The sequence below is a fragment of the Mustela nivalis genome (assembly GCF_964662115.1).
Source record: "Mustela nivalis genome assembly, chromosome: 3".
Lineage (NCBI taxonomy): Eukaryota > Metazoa > Chordata > Mammalia > Carnivora > Mustelidae > Mustela > Mustela nivalis.
The window spans coordinates 32,797,994-32,812,206 of record NC_139022.1 but is presented as its reverse complement, the minus strand read 5'-3'; the positions used below and the strand labels follow the sequence as shown (position 1 = coordinate 32,812,206).

The window sequence follows — 14,213 nt, the reverse complement described above, 5'->3', positions numbered from 1 at the left end:
TGAAGCTAACAGCCCAAATACAAACCAGGCAAATTCTCAGAACCCCTCTTGCTGTTGGAACTTCAGCCTCACCGTTTGCACCTATCTCAGAAAAGAGAGAATGGGGGTACTGGGAAACTGGGAAAATAATAAGAAGTCTGATAAGCACCTGGGGTGAGGCACCCAACCGGTACAGTCTTAGAGCCTGGCACCTGGGCCCCTAGTGTGGGCCCAGCACTTGGAGGGCCCTGTCTGTTTCCCCTCTACCTGGTGAGAAGTTCTCAGGGTCCCTGCCCATGCCCCATTTCCCAGTTAGGTCTCATACCCAGGTCCCCAGTACAGTGATTCCCTGTATGAATGGCCCTGATCCCCTTTCTAGGGTCTGCAAGATATAGTCCCCAGTTCCATCTTCCTGAAGGCTGAGCCTTGGTCCCCAGGGAACCAAAGCAGGGCACTGTTTGTGTGGATGAGTAGTGTAGACGGCACCTTGAAGAGCAGTCTGAGTGCACCTGGAACTGGAGAGGTCTTTCTGGGCACAGCAAGTAGGGGCTGGTAGAGATGTCAGGCAAGCAGTGGACTGGAGTCTACACTTCTCTTGCCAATCTCGGGAGCCAGGCATCCCGATTCTGAAGGAAGCCTGAAAATGCGCGTGGAAATCAAGTCTTCTCAAGACTTGCTATCATGGGTGGCACGCTAGCCACGTTTCGGGGACAGTGAGCTCCAAACCGGAGAGCTGCATCTTGCAAGGCGGCCAGGTTCAGTGTGCACTGGCCAGACAGCCCGCAGGCCAGAGATGCGCCAAACTCCTGCGGAGAAGTGGACGCACTGCCTTCCAGCTCCCGGGTAAGGTGAGACCCGTGGAGCCAGAAGCAGCCCCGACCTGGAGTCTTGCGGGTTCCCGCTGGTCCCTCAATGAAATGCTCCTGGCAACTGAAGCTTCTCTCGGCAGCTGAATGTTTTACAACCTCTGCTTTCTCAGGCCTGGTTGGTAAATCAGGATCGCCGGTCGCTTCCGTTACACAGAAAGGCACCTGCCGCCTGCAGAGGCTACCTTGGACCGCGCACGCGCACTGCCTGTGCCCTCCCTGCATGCTCCACCTGGAGGGTCTTCACTGGTATTTCATTTCCCAGCGCAAAGATGAATTCCTAACCTTTTCTCCCTCGAGTGGCTGCTTTCCCCTTTGGTTGACGGGGAGGTGGAAGGGGATGTTGCTGCTTGTAGGACTGTTTTTTTCTTTTTTAAAGTTTATTAATTTATTTTTTAGGTAGTCTCTACACCAAGCACGGGGGTCGAACTCATGACCCTGAGATCTAGCCGCATGCCCTAAGGACTGAGCCAGCTGAGCTCCCCTTTTTCTTTCTTTCTTTTTTATTCCCAACTGGGGTGCAGATTCCAACCCTCTGCCAGTTTTAAGAGTATCACTTCTCCCAAGGAGGAAGGACAGGGAAACGAGAAGAGTTGAGGCACGCCCTGCCCTTCCATTGGGTTTTACAAGAAAACCTGCCAGGACTCCTTGATGCCATGTTAACCCTTAAGGCTCCAACGTGCCAGGTCATTCTCCCGCACTGGAGGCACCAGGGCTCCCAGGTGAGCCGAGAGAAGGGGCCCGTAGGGAGCAAACGCCCTCCAGAAACTGCTGGTCTGCGATTTTTACTTAATCTATATGCATCCTAATATGCATTTAAATTTTTTCCACCTTTCAAGTTGTTTTACACAGTTAAAACTTTATATAAACGATATGATATAGTGAAAGTACTTCTCTGGGAAAAAATGCTTTTTGCTCAAATAAGGCTTTTGGAGTCAATCCAGGTTAATACACATATAAATATACTGCCGTATATGTGTGTATATATATATATACACATATATGTATAATATTTTGAGTAGACTTGTTACAAAGAGTACTTTTGTAATTTATAAAACTCCTATTGAGATTTGTTTTAGATATATGTGTGTGTATACATAAAGAACTTTCCTGAATGATATAAGAAGAGTCTGGAAAAAAATGACAGGACACATCTGTGCTTGGATAACATGACTTAACATTTTAAAAGATATCAATAATCCTTAAATTTCACAGAATTATAACCCTAGGATGGCGGTGGTGCCAGAAGGGATGAGCTAACTGATGGGAAGAACCAGGCGTCTACAACTGTCTTGTGTGTAAAGGAGAAATTAGTGTGTGTGAAAAAGCAGAGTTTCACAAATCAGTGTCAGATGACCAGATACATTTGACTGGTAAGACTGGCTGGCTGGTCAGGAGGAAATTACATGAAAACTGCGCATGACTGCACATCCTAAGATAAAGTTCAGATAATTCAAAGTGGAGTGTTTTGATCTGGATGGCGGAGGGAATGAGGCTGGAGCTGATAAAAACAAGGGGAGAGGTTCCTTGGCCAAACCACCCCATGCAGAGAATGACCCATGGGAATATTTCTTGGGTTCTACCAATTCTACATAACTGGTAGCACTCCAGGCACTGAAAACAGAAGTTACATATGATACGTACCTACAGCATTAGGGCTTAATTCTCTCAGGAAAACCTTGCTCAGAAAGGCTAGAACACAAGTAACAAATAGCGAAGGACAGCCACCACACATCTAAAAAGCGACTTCTACCCCTACTGCACAAGGTGCCCTCGATCACTAAAGAAAGATGATTCTACCAATACACAAATCCAGAAATACCTCAAAGAAGCCAGACAGAAAACATACAAGTTGCCAGTAAACATGACACTGTTCCCCCTCTCACTAGCAGCGCTGTAAATGAAAACTGACAAATAAGCAGTAAGGAGACATCGCCCTCAGGGGACAAGAAGGTCAAAATGGTGCAGGTCAACAAGAACGTGCTGAAACCAACACTGGGGGAGTTTTGGAGCTGGCGGCACATTTCTGGAAGGCAGTCTGGCCCAAGCAGATAAATCCATGGGAGGGCGAAGGCACAGTACAGAGGTTTTAACTCCAGGCTTTTATATAATTATATATATATATATATATAATTTTATAAATAACATGAATATCCATTCCTAGGGGCTTGTTTTAAGGATTTTTCTATGGGCCTGCCAATAAGGGAGGTAAGCAAGCACATAATGAGTAAAATACCTTATAAGCAATAGGATATATAAACGGGGCCACCAATGAAGCCGCGCCAGGTTTCTGTGAGGGGGGCTCAGACCAAGGGACTTCCCAGCGGGTTCTTTCCTGGGAATAACCTCCTGTGAGCCTTAAGGCTCCTGGCTGGCGTTTGGAAAAGTCAGCCCTGAATCTCATTGTTTCTTCTCTGTCGGAAACCATATATGTTATGACTTGCAATCGATTTCAAAGTCAGGTTGAAGGTAATATTGAAGACTCAGATTTTTTTTTTTATTGTTTATGAGATATTGGAGAGCTTTTCTGTGATGATTATATTTGCAGGGTCCTGTTGGTAAGGGGAAAGTCTGGAGCTAAGGGAGCCACTGAGGAGGACCAGTTAGAAGATACGGGGCCAGAAAAGGCAAAGTGTCTGCCGGAATGGAAAAGAGAAGAAAAAATTCAAGAAGTATTCCTAGAACATTAATGAACAAAAGTGAATTACCGATTTGGGTGGCGGGTGGGTGACGGAGAAAGGATGAACAGGTAGACTTTGAATCGAAAGCCTTATTAAAAAGAGCTAGAAACTGCTGTATGAAGATCTTCAACTGTGATCTTAATTAACATAGCCCGGAAAGTTCTGTCATGTTCAATCACTTCCATTCACCAGTAGCAACAACTGCTTCCGTCAATACCCGCCCTTCCACTAGTCACCTCTCCGGAGGCTTTTTACTTCTATCTTCAAGTAGGTTCACCTCCCTAAATTCCCTCAACTAATGACCTGTGGGCCTTCTTCAGCATGACCTCCCATTTCTAAATTCCCAGTCTCTGAGCTGCCTCTCACTAAATTTCTACTTGAACCTTGGAAGGAAGGGAAGCCACCCAACTTTCTGTGCATTTCACCAGGACCACAGGCTGGGGTGGGGGGGATTTCCATATCAGTACCTGGCTGACCTTAGTTCCAGGACTTTGGGGGCTCAAGGCTGAGGGGAAGCATGGTAGGGGGTGGGGGGCAGGGCAGATGGCCAGTGGGCGTTGGAGGCAAGGTGGGATACCAGTCTTCAGGCTGGTGGGGTCGAGCAAAGGAACTGCCCATGGAGGGCTGAGAGGGAAGGGCGTGGTTGTAGGGGTGAGGGAAGCAGGTCATGGGTGGAGGCGGTGTTGGGTAGGAGTAGGGGCAAGCAGGGGACTCGGGCAAGAAACCAGAGAAGGTGGCAGGAGACAGATGGGCCAGTGGCTGGAGGAGTGACCGCTCTTGCTTCCTCTGCTTAGCTCTGCGGTTCTGGAACCAGACCTGAGGGAGGGGGAGAACAGCCGCATCAGAGCCTCTCTCAAGTAGGGACACTCTCCCCATCAATGACAGAAGCTTCAGGTACTGAACATAAGCCTCTCCCACACCGCAGAGGAAGGAGAGCTCTTCCCAGAGGCACAGCTGAGCTGGGCCTTCTCACAAAACAAGGCGTAGACCGTCACCCCCAATCTGTGTCGAGATTTGCTCTACTGCAAATCTGGGAGAGTCCAAGTGTCTGCTTCCCATGAGAAAGAGATAAGCCATGACACCAAATGACATTTTCCCCTCCATGGAGAATAGGAAACATCCCAGAGGGTTATTAGAGATTAAGACTTTGGATGAGTTTAACTGTTAGAGACGGGGCTGGATTTCAGGTAGGGTTTGTACCTAAGATTAACTACCTCGATGGGGGACGCCTGGGTGGCTCAGTTGGTTAAGCAGCTGCCTTCGGCTCAGGTCATGATCCCGGCGTCCTGGGATCAAGTCCCACATCGGGCTCCTTGCTCGGCAGGGAGCCTGCCTCTCCCTCTGTCTCTGCCTGCCATTCTGTCTGCCTGTGCTTGCTCTCTCTCCCTCTCTCTCTGACAAATAAATAAATAATTAAAAAAAAAAAAAAACTACCTCGATGGTTCGGATGGAAGGAGCAGCAGGCTGGCTGGGTTTCAAGGCCATGGTTAGGGACAAGGCTACATGGGCATGCAAACAGCTAAGACTATATTTCTGCTGGAATTCACATCCAGCTAAGGCTGAGGGTAGGATGCTGAAATTCAAATTAGATCAGGTTAGAGCTTGGGTTCAATTCAAGGGACATTCCGGAAGTAGGTGAGGCGATGTGGACTGTGGGTCAAGGCTGTGTTCTGGGGAATGCTCAGGGGGAAGTTCTAATGTCTAGGAGAATTGAGAGCCCAGCAGTTCCCAGGCACCAGATCTGCATCTCTTCCCAGAAGAGGAGGGGGATCCTGGGGCCTCACCTGGATTCTGGCCTCGCTGAGGCCTGTGTCCCGGGCCAGGCCCTCTCGGGCCCAAATGTCGGGGTACTGATTCCTCCCAAAGGCTGCCTCCAGCTGCTCCAGCTGTGCGGGACTGAAGGTGGTGCGGTGGCGGCGTCGGGAGTGTGGGCGACCCCTCTGTCCTCCATGGGGGGACAACCTTGGTCTCCGCACTCCTACACCAGAGAGGCTCCTGTAGGGCCGAGGGCCGGTGTCTGAGGAGGGAGGGGAGACAGAGGTTGTGCGGAGTGGACCCACCTGTTCCCCTCCCCAGTTTCTCCTCAGTGCCCCACTGCTGCTGGCACACTCTGCCCTGACCAGAAACCCTTCAGCTCTGAACGCAGCTCAGCCTCGTCCTGGCCTCACCTCGGGGTGCCCTGACCTGCGCCCTGCTCTCCGTACACACTGTACAGATAAACTTGCTTCCCAGGGCCCTGACCGCCTCCCCTCACTGTATGCCCATGCCCGTGGAACATTCCCGTGCAACAGGCGCCCCTCCTGTGCCTTCCACCTCTCTGAGCACATGTACCACCCTCCAGGGTCTCAGCCCACGGGGCTCCTCTTTGCTCTGAGCCACTAACAGACTGTCCATGTTTCTAAGACACCGGGTCCCTGCTCCCCAGGCTCACACTGAGCACACACCCTCTTGAGACGTCTCCCATCCTCCCAAGCCCTCCACCTGGGCAGATGCAACATTCCTCCCTCTTGTGCTCAGGCCCACCCTCCCCTCACATGCATTTCATCTTCTCTCCTACCCTGGCCCTGGCCTGGGCCGCCGGGCGGCGGAACCTGAGCTCGTGGGAAAGGCTTGCCTCTCCTCCACACAGGCTCACTAAGCCCCCACACTAATTAGTCTGAGAGCCAGCCGGGGAAGGGAGAACACAGAGCGAAAGGAAACACCTGGAAGGGACACACTGTGAAAAGGAGATGTCTGGAGCTGAGGCACCCGTCCCCATGGGGACCAAGAGTGTGGCTCCCACCCAGGGCTCCTGGTCCACCTGGGGGACACACATGCATCGAGCTGCTGGTCACAGGGGATCCCGAGCCCGGGCCCCTCCAGTTGCCCATCTCAGAGGAGGCCGAGCAGCGGGTGACCCAGGGGCTCGGGAGTGAGGTCCCGGATGTCATCACCTCCAACCCCACCCCCAACTGCGGGTGCTGCTCTGCAGCCCATCCACACTGGGGTCTTGGGTCCCGTCTGCAAGCCAACGACTTGTCCCTCCCCGCACTTTCTGAGATGCCCAAGGTTTTAGCATTCTCGGATTTTTTTTTTTATCACCTTTCTCGTGGGGAGCCACTGCCCCCTAGGAGCCTAAGCGTGGAGCACCCCCACCCCCCACTTGCCACCTCCTCAGGTCCAGCCCGGAGATTCACTCACCGGCCGTGGAGGTCAGAGTCCCAGCGGCGAAGCCGTGGCTCTGGGGCCAGGGGCTGGTGCAAAGTCGCCCCTTCTTTTGCTTACCCTGCTCACTCCTCCCTTCCGCTTCCATGACTAATAACAGAGACCTAAGAGGTACAGTCCCCCGTGTCCCCGAGTCTCTGCTCCTGGTCAGTCTTTCTCTGGTGTGTCCCCTCTACACCTCCTTCACCCTCTGTATGTACCTCTGGCTCTCTGTGTAGATCTAGGTACAGAGGGATATCTTGGCCTTTCTCACTGTCTCTCTTTTTTTCTAATCTTTTTTTCTAACTCCCCCTTCCTTCTCTTAAGTATCATTTCATTCTCTCTGCCTTGCCCGGACTCTGTCTCCGTTTGTGCCTCAACTTCCCGCTGCGGGTCCCCTGTCCCCGCGATGCGGTCCTCTCCCTTTGCTCTCAGCTGCCTACTTCCCCAGCTTGCAATCCCACACCGCCTCCTTCTCCCTGAGCCTTGGAGGAGTGACCTGCTCCTCGCCCCTGGGGGCCCGTCCAATCATTGCCTGGCCACCAGGGCCCCTTCGTCTCGGGAGGATCACAAGCCGGATGAGGGAAGGTGCTCAGTTGGAGGGTCCAGGGACTGGGGCCAAGAGCTCGTATTCCCAGAGGACCAAGTTCTTTTGTCCTATTAAATCCCCTCCTGGGAGTAGGCAGGGTAAGAAGCCAATGCATTCCTCCCAAGACCCTTCCTCAGAACCCCACCGCAGGGAGAGGGGGTGTAGATGTGGGCCAGGAGCCGGGCCTGCCTTGGTGACATCCAAGGATCTGTTTCCAGGAATCTAAAAAGCTAAAAAGACACCAGTACATTCTGGCCCCTCCCAGATGTTCTGATTCTCAGAATATACTAGACATACCCCCCCACCCCCACTCCCCTGCCACAGCAGGACAACCTGAACCACAAAATGGGTGTCCTGGAGACCATAGTTCTCAAGTACGGTCTGCTTTCTTCCCCGACATCGCCTCCTCCTTGTTCACTCAGGACCCCTGGGACTCCATGACCTTCTGAGTTCACTGAAATAGAAAACCTTGACCCTGAGGAGCATTGGAATGCCAGGCGCTTCCCGACCCCTTGGACTCATGGACTCTGCAGGAGACTGAGAGTCCCATGACATCCTGACACTCTGATTCTTCAAGGAAACCCTGACACCCACAGTAGTCGGCTTCTTGAGATGACTTAGACTCAGGAAGTCAGGGAGCCATTATGACACCTGCAGGCCATCCTGACCCTTTCAAGACAACCTGATACCTCAGGATTCTAGGATATTCTAGGACACCCTGAAATCCAGAATGTTCTGCCTCAACTCAAAGATCCCCCTGACCCTGCCATGAGATCATAACCCCTCAGGACACACTGACCCAATAGAGACACCCTGCGCCTCTTGGAAGGGACAATCTGGATCCCCAGGTCAGGCTAATCTTTCACACACATCCTTTAAAAGCACCCTGACAATTTAAGACACCCCCCAAATCCTCTAGGAGCTTTATGTTTCCAACATGGCCCACAATCAGCAGCATCAGCAGCACCAGCAGCTTGTTAGAAATGCAGAATCTCAGCCCCCCCCCCCCCTTAGTCTTATAGAAACAGAATCGGTGTTGTAACAAGACCCTCTAGGAGAAATGGATGTACATTTCTCTTCATCAGCTCAGGCTTCCATAACAAAATATCCAAGGATGGGTGGCTTACACAGTAGACATTTATTTCTCACAGTTCTGGAAGCTGGTAAGTCCAGGGGCCAGGGGCCAGCTGATTCGGTTCCTGGGGAAGACCCTATCCCCGCATTGTAGACAGCTGCCTTTTGGGTCTTCATGAGACCCATGGTCTCCTTTCTTAATATATCTCTGTGCCTCAGCTTTATCATCTGGGGATAAGAGAGAGAGAGAGAGAGAAGCACCTCTGGCCTCTCTTTTTCTTCGCGTCCAGATGCTAACCCCAAGACTGGAGTCCTCGCCTCAGGATCTCATCTCCCTCCGATTGCCTCCCCAAGGCCCCACCTCCAAATGCTGTCACACCCACTTAGGGCTTCAACGTAGGAATAGAGGCAGGGGCGACACGAATATTCAGTCCATAACCACATTCAAGAAGAGAAGAATCGATCCAAGATACCCACCTTTCTCCTACCCCAGCATACAGTGTGATTTCCTGGAGCAACCCAAGCCCCAGGACATCCTGATGCCCCAAGACCCAGTAACTTGGACCTATAAGCAAACACTGAATTCCAAAACAGCCTGCAACCTCAAGGTACCCTAAGCCTACAGGGAAACTGCCCAGCCATCCAGGACAGACTGATTGATATTACAAAGAAACTCTGACCCACGACCCCTGCTCCCCAAGGACGTTGAGACCCTGACAGTTTGACTTGCCTTTCCAGAATACCCATAATCCCTCAGGGAACTGGGAGCCTTAGGGGCATCTGGCCTTCCAGGGGGCATCCTGACTCCAACTACCACTCACGACCATCATGGAGGCCTGACACCCAGAAGCCTTTCATCCTACAAGAGGGAGAATGGTGTGGAGGGTAGGGGTGTAAGTTCTGAAGCCAAACAGCCCTGGGTTCAAATACCAGCTATACCACTTGCTATGCTATGTGATCCTGGGCTTATTTCTTTTCTTTCTTTCTTAAGATTTTTAAAATTTATTTAACAGATCACAAGTAGGCAGAGAGGCAGGCGGGGTGGGGGGCAGGTGGGGGAGCAGGTTTCCTGCCAAGCAGAGAGCCCAATGTGGGGCTTGATCGCAGGATCCTGAGATCACGACCCAAGCCGAAGGCAGAGGCTCAATCCTCTGAGCCACCCAGGCAACCCTTGGGCTCGTTTCTTAATATATCTCTGTGCCTCAGCTTTATCATCTGGGGATAATAATATAGTTGATTCTCTTTTATTTTATTTTTTATTCATCTGAAAGAGAGGGAGAGAGAGAAAGTAGAAGCAGTGGGGAAGGTCAGAGGGAGAGGGAGAAGTAGACTTCTGGCTTAGCAGGGAGCCTGACACGGGGCTCGATTCCAGGACCCCGAGATCACGACCTGAGCCAAAAGCAGATGGTTAACTGACTGAGCCACCCAGGTGCCCTGATTCTCTTTGAGGTAGCTATGTTCCATAAAGTCACTACAAACACCGAGTCAGTGAATATTGAACCACTGCTCCAAAAAAAGAGGTTCCACAATATTTTCTTTTTTGAAAATTCTTTTATTTGTGAGGGAGAGAGCACGCAGGAGAGAGAGGGAGAGAGAGAAACTCAAGCACACTGCCTTTTGAGCACAGAGCCCAACAAGGGAGCTCGATCCTAGGACCCTGAGGTCAGACCTAAGCCAAAACCAAGAGTCTGATGCTTAACTGACTGCACCACCCAGGCATCCCTGGCCACAACATTATCACCAATCAATATGTGACCTTGTTGTATGTGTTTCTGTTTATATCTTATTTTAGTACATATTGCTAACTTACCAACATTGACCTTGGGGCCAACAGCACTGTGATTCACGCCTGAACCTGGGTTACTGAGCATATATATTTTCTCCCTAAAGCACATCGCGGCCTTCCTGCACTTAGAATTTGCAGCACTATGCTTAGAAGCCACGTTGAGCAGCAAAATTACCCCCCAAAACACAAAAATGCAAGAAGTGGCGGCACTTAGGAGACTGCAAAAAGACACCTGTTTACAGCATGGAAGTTAAAACAAGAAGGCAGAACAGCTAGAACAGCGGCTTTGTTTGACCTCGGCTGGGAGCGTGGTGACTCGAAGTTTTCACCCCCTGCGCACGCGCACGGCTGCAAATGCCTGCCCAGCTGCCAAAGAGCATTGCGAGTACTGACCTTCTCTGGGTTTCAAATACATTTTAGTGAGTAGGCGACTGTCCAAACACGGAACCCACAGAAAGTGAGGATCACCTGTACCTACCTGATGAAGATTTGGAGGACTGAGAGTCAATGAGAGAGAAGCATTTAGGATGTACTTTGAATGTACGAAACACAGGCAAACGTGCTACTTTATTTCATTTATTAGCATTCTTTTAACTACCACAATCCCTGGGAGACTCTAGCCCTCAGAGTCATTCTGACCTTATCTGATTCCTGAATCCCGAGGGTACACAGTTGAATTCAGTCCCTAGGACACAGGAATCCTCCAAGAAGTGTTGACTTGCACACCTCGGAGTGGGCACAATAACCTCAATTCACAATGTTCCTCTGCAACCTTCTAGGGCACCCAGAACTTAGACCGCCAACATGTCCAGACTAAAGGCACGGTGAGATTTGGGAAACTCTGACCCTAAAGGAATTCCCTGACCTGAAAAGATCCAGACACTCAAGGGCATCCTGCCTCCTAGTCCATTCAGAACCCCGGATTGGCTCTAATTTTGCAAAGGGCATGCTGACATTGAAAAACCATGTACTCTCCAATGCCCCCAATGCAGGAGATGAGAGAGAAAGAGGGAGAGAGAGGTAGGGACAGAGGAAGAAAGAAAAAAGTCTTAAATCAGTTACCTAACCTTTATCTTAACTAGACAAATGACTGTCTAGTTGCAAATGAAACCGAAAGTAAGAAGAAAAAAGAACATACAGAGATCAGATTGTTGACAAAGATTTTTTCATGGACAAAGTATGAGTCGGGCTCCTGAAACTTCTCTTAGGCCCATTTGTGTATTTCCTTGTAAATCCCAGTTTTAGCAAGAACCCTTCAAAGTCAGTTTAACCAGAATCTCCCCCGCTAGGTATCTGGTCACCCTCCATCCCTGGTGGGTTCCACATCTTCCAGCATCCCTCAAGTGAGGTCTGCCCATCCTGGTCTGTCTTCAGCAAAGAATCCTCTTTGGTTGGTCTTAACTAGAAGCCTCCACTATACCTGGTGTCCCTCTTAGCTACTTTCCATCACCTTGCTCCTTGATTAAAAATTCCAACTTTCTCAGGCTATATTCTGAATTAAACCTGGTTCTTATACTTAGGACTCCTTCCCCTATTGCAATAAACCTGAATAAAATCTGTTTTTGCCACTTTAACTACTGTCCAATTCATATTTTCTTTGACAGTTTCAATCAATGAAATAGAAAACAGGTGATAGTGAAAATTAATAAAACTGAAGGCTGGTTCACTAAGAAAATGAAAAACACTAGAATCTCTCGCAAAGCCGATCAGGACAAAGATAAGACAGAAAAGACTAACACAAAGAATGACAGAAGTACATCAGTACAAATTCTAGAGACATTAAAAGGATGGTAAGAGAATATTATGGACAACTTTATTCCGGTAAAGTTGATAAATCAGATGAAATGGACAATCTTACAAAAGATAATCTATCAAACCTAACTCAACAATAAATAAGCAAAGTAGTCCTATATCTAATTAATAACTGAATTATAGTTTTAAAAAACTTCCCACAAAGAAGATTTCAGGCCCAGATGGCTACACTGATGAAATCTATCAGACTTTTAAGAAATATGTAATAAAACTAGGCACAAGTTCTTTCAGAAAATTGAAAAGGTTTGAGTACCTTCCCAATTCATTTTATCAAACATTATAATAACAAATATTCTTTTTCTTTAAAAGTTTTTATTTATTTATTTGACAGACAGATCACAAGTAGGCAGAGAGGCAGGCTGGGGCGGGGGCGGGGGTGGAGAAGGCTCCCTGCTGAGCAGAGAGCCCAATGTGGGGCTCAATCTGAGGACCCTGGGATCATGACCCGAGCCAAAGGCAGAGGCTTAACCCACTGAGCCACCCAGATGCCCTGACAGACCAATATTCTTTATGAATATAGATTCACTGGGGATCCTGGATAAAACTTTAGAAAATCAGTATCTCATCATAGTTAAATGGGATAATACATATGACCAAACAGGCTTCACCCCAGGAATGCAGAGTGGGATTAATGTTAGAAACGCAAGCCATTGTAATTCATTGTATTAACAAACTAAAAAAGGAAAACCATCTCAATAGACACAGCTAATGCAACAGACAAAATGCAGCATACATGCAAAATGGAACAGAAGATTTCTTTAACTTGATTAAAGTCGCACATGAAAAAACTATAGCCATCATCCCTTTCATGATGTTGAAAGGGAGACTACTTTCCCCTTAAAATTAGGAACAATGGGGCTCCTGGGTGGCTCAGTAGGTCAACTGTTAACCATCACACTCCTAATTTAGGGTCAGGTCTTGATTTCAGGGTCCTGGGAGCCAGCCCCTCATGGGGCTCTGTGCTCAGCAAGGAGTCTACTACCCCTCTGTGTCTCTCTCTGCCCTTCCCCCACTCATGCTCTCTCTCGCAAATAAATTTTTTAAAAATTAGTTACAAGGCAGGGTTGTATGTTCTTACCACTTCTACTCAATATTGTACTAGAGGCTCCAGCCAGTATAATGAAACAATAAGAAGAAATAAAAATGTGGTGTAAGTGGATATATATATTTAATCTTCATCCCTAGTTCCTGACACAAGAGCTTCTGAAACCCTTGGGATCTCCTGAGTGAGGGGGAGAGAGGACCATATTTTGTTATGCATAATAAGCCCCTTACACCATACCTAAATGTATGCTAATGAAATGACTCTCAGTGGGCCCCTAGATAGCTTCAGGATGGGGGTTGGTGACCAGAGGAATCAACGAGGTGACCAGTCAGTTGTAACTTTTAACCCCAGTCCCCCACCTCCAGGGAGGGATGAGTCACTGAAGATTGAGTTAATCACCAAGAGCCCATGATTTAACCAACATGCCCACACAGTGTTCTCTGCTTGAATTCCTAAACTACAGGATTCAGAGTTTCTGAGAGGAGCTGTGTGTTGGGAGGCTGGCACATCTAGATACCATGGGGTCAGAAGCTCCTATACTCAGGGCCATCCCTGGCTTTGCCCTACAGTGCCTCTCTATTTGGCTATTTATTTGTATCTTTTATAATATCCTTTATAGTAAACCAGTGAGAGTAAGTAAAGTGTGTCCTTGAGTTCTGTGAGCCGTCACAGCAAATTAACCAACCTGAGGAAGGGGTCATTGAAATCTCAATTTGTAGCCAAATTAGGGAGAGTGCGGGTATCCTAGGGACCCACTACTTGTAACTGGCATCTGAGGTTGGGGCAGTCTTGTAGGACCATACCCTTAACCTCTGGGGTCTATGCTAGGTCAGGATAGTGTTAGAACTGAACTGAATTATGGGACACCCAAGTGGTGTCCCAAGAGAGAACTGGTTGTCAGTTGGCAGAGGGGGAGGGAGAGAAAAAACAAAAAACCAGACAGGACCCATTTGGTATCAAAAGTGCTGTGAGCAGAAAATATTTTTATTGAAGAGCAACTGGATTAGAAAGAAAGAAGAAAAATGCCTGTGTGTGTGGACGAAACACTCACACAGAGAATTTATGGTGGAATTATAAACAATCTACCAGAACTAATTAGTGATGTTAGTGAAGTTTTAGGATCTAAGGGCAAGTTTTTTAAAAAGTCATACAACCAACAATGAGAAATTCAAATTAAAACCTTAGTACTAGTTACATA

The 14,213-nt window shown here is 48.7% G+C and overlaps 1 protein-coding gene across 1 annotated transcript in view; it reads right to left on the bottom strand.

Annotated features, from left to right (window-relative positions):
- Positions 1 to 3,020: 3,020 nt before the first annotated feature.
- The window catches only part of PROP1 (PROP paired-like homeobox 1), a gene marked incomplete at its 5' end in the record, with an annotated part of 94,756 nt that continues 83,563 nt past the window's right edge, over positions 3,021 to 14,213 (bottom strand). The window contains 2 exons of the mRNA XM_082725207.1: positions 3,021 to 4,342; positions 5,311 to 5,543. Of these exons, the coding sequence (XP_082581333.1) occupies positions 4,004 to 4,342; positions 5,311 to 5,543 (572 nt within the window). The 3' untranslated portion in view covers positions 3,021 to 4,003. The remainder of the gene's footprint in view (positions 4,343 to 5,310; positions 5,544 to 14,213) is intronic.